Source organism: Thunnus thynnus, chromosome 7 (assembly GCF_963924715.1).
Source record: "Thunnus thynnus chromosome 7, fThuThy2.1, whole genome shotgun sequence".
Taxonomy (NCBI): Eukaryota; Metazoa; Chordata; class Actinopteri; order Scombriformes; family Scombridae; genus Thunnus; species Thunnus thynnus.
Window position 1 is genome coordinate 20,734,799 of NC_089523.1, and position 8,337 is coordinate 20,743,135.

Below are 8,337 nucleotides of genomic sequence, written 5' to 3' on the forward strand. Positions count from 1 at the left end.
CTATGTACTTATAGTTAGGGTTATGGTTAAGTGTATGACATCTGATAACCATGACTCAGAGATCTTAATTGAGAGTGTTTGATCAATAGGTTAGTTTACTGTATAATCACAGACATTTCCCACAATTGATAGTGATGTTTGTAGCATCTCTGAGGAAACAGATGAGAGAAATGAGTGAAATAGATGAGATATTTTATCATCAACAGCAACCTTCTGCAGGCTGCAGCTGACCACTTGCATCAGTGTCACTGAGCCACTCCAGTCATGTACTCAGATGCCCTCTACAGGTCAGATCTAACAACATTACAAAAAACCCCCAAAACAATTAAACTGTTTTATTTATTTCCTGTATGTACAATACATACACTTGTACACATTTCAGCACCTGGAAGAAGGTGTTAAATATGTACCAATTTTCTAATAACTATTATAACTCTACTGCACTTCAAAGTAAATTTTCTACATTACAGAGCCAGTGTGTAGGGAAAGGAAGAGGAATTATGCATCATTCAACATTACTAGTTACATTTTTCCATCCTTGTGCAGCATTTGGATGGACAAAAACCCTTTCAAGCTGCCAAAAAACGCAGTTTGGCTTCAAACTTTTTGCTACTAATAGAGCTAAATAAATTACAGAGCTTACATTACATCTTTACAAACGACAGAACAAATTGTTGATGTACAAAGACTGAATCTCCATTCACACAAAGCTTTTCGCACTTTGTAGCAACATCTGAAAAAGCATAATTCTTCACACCTCTGTGATGATGTGACTCTGAAATGATCATGAACGTTCAAGTACAACAGTCTTTAAAACAGTTTTATAATGGATAAAATATTTAAGGCTGCAACTAATTTTTATTAGATTTTCATTATCAATTAAACTGCTGATTATTTTTTAGACTGCTCGGTTAATTGTTTGGTCTATAAAATCTCAAAAAATGGTGAAAAATGCCTGTCACAGTTCTCTAAGGCCCAAGATGATGACTTCAGATAGCATCTGTTGTCCAACAAACAATCTAAAACCCCAAAATATTCAGTGTGCTATCACATGAGACAAAGAAAAGCAGCAAATCCTCCCAACTGGGAAGCTGGAACCGATTAATGTTCGGCATTTGTACTATGAAGGATGACCAAAATAGTTGCCTATTAATTTTCTGTCAATCGACTCATCGATTAATTGATTCAGCTGAAAATGTTAAAGCCATGAATTGTGAAACACTTCTTTCCACTCTTACATCAGGCGCTTTGGAGATCCTTGGAAGAGCTATGTGCTTGAAACTTTGCAGCAATAAATAATCCCAGATTTCCAGTCTCTACTTTAAATGACTGTTTTTGATCCAGCATCCATTTCTAGGTAAGTGTACGTGAGTGTATACATGAAGAAATTAACAAAATTATGTTCAGTTGCTCACTTAAAACAATCATCATGTGTGGATTAATTTAATGAAAGACAAGCCTACCTATGGCTTGAGACCCAGTGAGCAGGCTTTAGGTTTCTGCTTGCAACACACTAAAATAATCATCACCTTCAACTGCCAGAAACTGTGCAACACTTGCAAAACAGTCTGAGGTAGCACCCCCACCACCCCTCCCCCCATCCATCTCCTCCACCCTGAGAGTCCTAACGTGCAACCCCAGAAAGGGACACGTCCGGTTGCTGCTGCTTCTATTTCAGGGCCTGCTGAGATTGACAAAAATCAGCCCTGCGGTGGCCAGCAGCATCGCCACAGTCATCTCCATTATTTTACCCTCCCTCCACTTGCTATAATTGTCCTTCTGTTTCTCCTGCATGCGCTGCTTCCTGGCTCTCATGTCCTTCTCTCTCTGCAGCTGCTCCCCATAGTGAGCCTGATAAAAGGCGTCAAAATCAAACATGGGCTTCCCCCCAGCTTGGGAAAATCTTCTGGCCCTCTGTTGATGTTGATGCTGCTGCTGCTGCTGCTGCGTGGATCCTGTGGACTTGCTTGGGGCCTCTTTGGAGGACGGCCTCCCCGCACTTTGGATGTCTGACTGACTCAGGATGCCCCGATCGTACTTCCTCCTCAGGCTGATGTTGCCCAGCACTGTGTAGGCTTCGCTGATCTCAGAGAAGCGCTGCGTGGCCTCTTTGCTCCCCGGGTTCTTATCAGGGTGGTAGATGAAGGACTGCTTGTAGTAGGCTGTCTTGATCTGGGACTGTGTGGCGCTGGGGGTCACTTTGAGAATGTCATAATAGGCTGTCCTACTTCTGTACAGCAGAAGAGCATCTCTTGTGCTGCTGTCACCCCTCCAGCTGTAGCCTCTCGTTGTTGTTGATGAGTGCGGAGTATCAGGATGTAGTTTGAGACGCCTCAATCCACAGCTGGGCCGCTCTGATCCCTGCTCTGCCAGGATGAAGATCACCGTGCAGAAAGCTTGGAGCTGCTGAGGGGACCTGAAGGTGTCAGGGTGGATGGAGACAGCTCCTCTGGTCCAGGGTGTCATCCTGACAGGCAGGAGAGACTGCAGTCTTGTTGATGAGAGGTACAGGGCTGTTTTATGGTCTTGCAAGCTCTCTCTGGTTTGAACAAATCCAATAAAACGGGATGAATCCGGGTCCAAAGAGGCGGAAGTCCCATTTACCTGTCTACCTTTTCTCACCCTGGAAAGTTTCTCTGATTTGCGTCGTGTTGCTCTGCTTTTTGACTCTGGATGAACTTGACGTTGATCCAGAGCTGTTTCCGCTTTTATCCGACTGTCATTGACGGTGCAAGTTACCAGCAGAGATCCGGGACTTTCTCCGGTGCAGACCGGTCGACTCTGGCTGTTTCTGAGAGCGGACAGCCGGTAAACTCCGCTCCCCAGCCTCTGACCGACCTCTGCCATTTTACCGAGAGCGGACCCGGTGACCAGGCAGGCCGGAAAACAGCTGCGGCATCCGGCTGCGTCACACAGCGGAGAACCAACCAGAGTCTATGTTTACAGGAAGTACTTATCACACCCGACCAATCATTTAGCAGAAAAGGCGTCAATAAACAGTTACGTAATCTCCTGTGAAATACCATAGTGAATGTTTTTTTTTTTTTTTTTTTTTTTTTTTTTTTTTTTTAATGAAAGAACTAATATTACTTGAATATAGATCTACAGCCCTTTATTTTTTAAAACTCATTTTCCCTCCTCCTGTGTATTATTTTGTTTTTGAATGTAAGAAGCTTCTTGCACAATCTTTTTGCCAAATGTTTATTCTTATAAAACATTAAGACCTTCATAGTTTTACAAAGTTATAAGGATGATAATATATATATATATATATATATATATATATATATATATATATATATATATATATATTCTCTATAAATGTAATTATTTTATGGCATATTTTCACATTCAGCAATGTAAATTTGCTAATAAAAACTTTACCTAGCTTTTGAAGATAATGGAAACCTAATATCTAAACCACTGATATGTATAATATCACATCCTTTATTTGTTTATTTAATTGATATATTCCTCCTTTGTCTTGAGTCTTGAATTCATATGTAGGCCTATGTAGTACAGTCAATCTAACTCAAAAAGGGCCCAACCCAGGAGAAATTGCAATGGTAATGTTTCATAATTTTTATTGGTCCTAATACCCTCCTACATCATATATTAAAAATATACCTTCGCAGATTCAGTGAAACATACTTTTTTTCAAGGTCAAAAGTAACATAAAGTTTTTGGGGTCAATCTTTCCAATGAAACACTTTTTCAGAGGATATTCTAATGTCTTAAACCTGTATTTGGGATACTACTAGCCCAACACCCATTTTTTGCCAAATTTTCCACTCAAAGTGTGTGCTACATTGTCCCTATGGGTTGCTCCCTCCCCCGCTTCCCCAGTCCTCAGCATTGGCACATGATGCAGGTTACAATGTGTGTGTGAGAATCTGACAAGAGTCTGTTGTTGGGGGCTTATCTCCCATAAGTAGTTCAAACAATGGATATGTCAGACATGTCTGTACTCCTACCACTCAGTACTATATTACACATTTATAATCATCACCAGGCTTCATTTTCACTGCTTAGGTCATTCTTTATGTTAGCTAGCGGTTAGCTAACGTTTGCTAGCTAGCCACGGTAACATCAACCAGTGTTGTGTGCAGCTGTTTGAATTTGAACAGTTGAAAAGAATTTCAGGAGTCAAATATAAACAAAAAATAATGAGTATTAATCAAATGCTGAAATTACTATTGAAATGTGTATTTTTGAAATCTTTTTATAAATGTGTTGGCTAACGTTAGCAAATCTTGCCCTTTGGCCTACATACATGTGAAAACGGAATAGTTTTATCACATCTGATGAACAATGAAAGTTTTCTGAGTCTGACTCTATCTGAATCACAATCTCACGTTTAATGTGCTAACCTCTAATATTACAACATCAGAAATGGCAAAAAATGATGTACCCACAGAGATTACAACTCCTGACCATTTAACAAGCGATGTGTGGAAAATCCATCAACAAATGAAAAAATGTTAAAAAGGGTTAAAAAAGCTTGAGCCTGGGTGATCAATGCTACAGCTTGCATGCTAAATTTGAGCATTAAAATTTTAAAAATTAATTGGCAATGCAATGTAGTATTCCTTAGATGGCAGGGTGAGAGTGTTTGTGAGCAGAGTCACAGCTAGGACTGTAGCTATCGAATACTTTAGTTATCAATTATTCTACCAAAAATTCCATCGATTAATCGAGTAATTGGATAAAACGTAATTTTGCTTAATTAAAGAGTAATAGTAAATATACAAGAGAAAATAAGACAGGTCTCTTAAAATGAACAACTAATTGGTTTCCTTTTTTTAAAAAAAAAAATCAACATTTTTATGTTTTAAATGCATAGTATGCAATGCATACAACAATATTTTCTACCAAAAATAAACATTTAATCATAAACAATTTTTTCTCTGTCTGTAATTGTACTTTGAACAATGACAATAAAGTTGACTGAGATGAATTAAGTGCATCTAAGTGCCATACATTCTGGGTTTTAAAGAAGCATTTTCTGAGATAGAAAAACAAATAAAAATAAATTACTTTCAAATTACTTTTTCAAAAAAGTATCAAAACTAAGGCATATGTGACATATAGGGTATTTATGTGTATCTGCCCACTCAATTGTGACATTATTTTACGCATATGATATTGATTTTGTATCTTTACAGATACCATACAGATACCCCCCGTTCAATTTAAGGCATAACTGATTTGAGTAAAGGCACGAGACCAAATCTGGGTATATAAACGGTTGGTGTGCGCTGCGTTCTTCAGTTGGCAGTTACACCCAGAGTAAAGCTACTGAAGACCAGCAAAATCACCGTTTGTTTTCATTTAGTCTTTCAGGTGGGTAGATGGCAACTGACTCTGGACCGTATCCGCCTCCAAACCGGCAGATCCGTGTTACAGTCTCACCGGTTTTACGTCCCCATGCCAGATACGGACCGCATACAGGCTGACGAGTGAGCGTGTCAGTTAGACTCGCAATCAGTCAAAGTAGTTACGGGCCAGAACTGTGGAAACGAGCGCGCGATTTCTTTCCTTTTTCCTTTTGTTCAGTCGTATCAGACCGGAGCAAGGAGAAGCAGGACACAGTTGGCGGCCTTTCTTCCAGCCTTGGAAAATTATTTATAACGGTAAGGCGAACAATGTTGTGGCAAAACAGTATTTAAAGTGGTTTAGTGCTTCTTAACATAATTTCAGAAGATTCTGACTTCCCATATAAGCTTGCTAATAATATTATATCGGCAACGGCTAGCTTTTTAGCTGGGCTAGCTTACTTAACTAGCTAAGTTAGTTAGAATTAATAATGAATAAACAACTCTGTGTTTGTTATTAGTGATGTTACAACAAATGTTGCCCACAGTTTGCCTTTCATCCGCATCTTACTATCTGTTAACGTTACGTTAGCTGCTCATAGGAATGTAGCCAGTAGCATATAGGCTAACGGCTAACGTTAAGGCTAACTGCTAACGTTAGTTTGAAACAGCACCACTTGACAGAACAACCTGTCTCTATTTCAGGTTCAGGTTCCCCCAGAGTGCCGCGGATTAGTAGGGTAAGTTTTTTTTCCTGCTTTGATTGCCCCATCATTACAGTAATTTTCAAATCCAGGCTATAAGCTAGTTAAAGTTTTGTAGTCTTATTGGATAAGTAACGTAAAGAAGTTAAAACTTTAATCTAAAGTTAACTGTAATTCATTGTCTGATCGCTGTGTAATAAGTTGTGTAATGCGCTGCAATATGTATTACCACTGAAAAGCAATTTAAGGCATAACTGATTTGAGTAAAGGCACGAGAGCAAATCTGGGTATATAAACGGTTGGTGTGCGCTGCGTTCTTCAGTTGGCAGTTACACCCAGAGTAAAGCTACTGAAGACCAGCAAAATCACCGTTTGTTTTAACTTTAAATTAAAGTTAACTGTAATTCATTGTCTGATCGCTGTGTTATAAGTTGTGTAATGCGCTGCAATATGTATGACCACTGAAAAGCATATTGTATTTGGTTGTTCATTTAGTTGTTGTGACTAGCTAAGAGAGAGGTTCACTCACCTCTGTACTTGTAACGTTAGTCGGTTTGTTCGTGGTGTTGTGTTGAATTGCTCTGGCGCAGACTGAACAAAAGTTGAACTTCATGGCCACTGGTTTCACAGCAGTGTGACGATTCTGATGTGAACACGGTGTAAATGCATCATGTTACTCATATACTTACAGTACATGACATTTTAAGCTTAAGTATAGTTGATCGGTGTGCAATACTGAGCATTTTGAAATTTGAATGGAGTTTGTACTGTATACAGGTGCTGAGTTATAAATACAATGGGACTGAATGGGCTTCCATGGACATTAATACATTATATAATTCACAAACTATGCATTCCATCTTTATGAGCTCAAGTAGAGTTAAATAGTGTGCAATAATGAGTATTTTGAAATTTAAAAGGAGTTGGTAACAAATAACAAATTTCATATTTAGGCTAAGCTCTTTATTACCAAGTGTTTTCTGTCATGTCTGTCAGGGGTTAGTGAAATTTTACAGATTAAGTTATGTAAAACTGTGATGAGGTTCATGATATTAGTACATTGAGATGGCTGGTAGAGGTAGCTTGTTCTTTTTAATTTGCCCCCCCTTTTGTCTTGTTTCTGCTGGCTTTGCACATACAGCCATTTGGGGTTGGTTTCACAAACAAAGAGTTTGACTATGGCTTAGAGCAAACTAATAGTCACACTTCAGATAGACCTTTAAATTCATCTGTAGCACAAAGCTGTCTAGTTCTTAATTATTTTAAGATGGACTAATTTGCTATTGAATCTGGGTAAATTTAGACTTTTTTGAAACTAAATAACATGACTGATTATTGAGCAACCCTGTCAAACCGCTCAGCTCTGTTCACTCCAGTAGAAAATATTTGTCTTCTGTAAGAATTTAAAGTTACAAGGACAATTGACTGTGAAAGTTCAGTGAAGATTGCAACAATACAAAAAACTTACAGTAGCATAAAGTCTCAAGGCAGTGTAAATCCATAGCAGAGGTGAGCTGCTGTGGCTTCTTAATGTGGCAGGGCTCAGAAGCTCTTCCAACTCACCAGACTCAGGATAGTTTTCAAATGAAAATGACTGATGTCCACACTGCTGTATATTTCCAACAGGTTACTGCACTCTCTAAAAACTCTTTCCCTCCTCATTGGTCACTTCACAAAAATGTTAACAAACCAAAATTTATGACACATATTTTCCTCTTTTTTGTCATGTGGTGCCACTGGTCAGAAGTTGTCACTGATTGTTACCATGGAAACACTGGTCTGTTACCATGGAGACATGGGTCTTAGTTCCGAGTTAGCCTTGGGATAGGGTGTAGGGGTGTGCCCAAATACATTATTCGTCAAAGCACAAATAGTGTTTTCTTTGTTTTTTTGTTTGTTTTTGTTTTTTTTTAATGAATATTTGTTTCATACAAATATTTTAAAACATGTCAAATATAAGCAGTTTATTTTTATTTGTTTATTTTTGGAAAACTGTCTCGCTTACCATTAAACCACATGAGACCAATGTGAAACTAGAGGTCTATAAGTTACATATTGGTTGTATATTGTAGAGCATGTGAGCCTTTTGGACAGCTTGTCCAATTGGGCTCTACAGTTCAGTGTTTCTTTAGTAGCGCTCACAGCCCTCCTTAGTTTGTTAAGGGTGTACCACCCAGAACTGCCCAAAGATGCTAGGACTATCCTCAAAACACAAGTGAATTATAAAATCCAAGAAAAATGTGGTGGATTGTATCATTATAGCGGTATCTTGACAGCGCTTTGTAACACCTTAACTCAGCTGATTGACAATGTCGCTG

At 38.7% G+C, this 8,337-nt stretch overlaps 1 protein-coding gene across 1 annotated transcript; it reads right to left on the minus strand.

Annotated features, from left to right (window-relative positions):
* Positions 1–320: 320 nt before the first annotated feature.
* On the minus strand, positions 321–3,205 carry dnajc30b (DnaJ (Hsp40) homolog, subfamily C, member 30b). Its single transcript, XM_067594863.1, has one exon. The coding sequence runs from the start codon at positions 2,845–2,847 to the stop codon at positions 1,675–1,677; it is 1,173 nt and encodes a 390-aa protein (XP_067450964.1). The 5' UTR covers positions 2,848–3,205; the 3' UTR covers positions 321–1,674.
* Between the last annotated feature and the right edge of the window lie 5,132 nt (positions 3,206–8,337).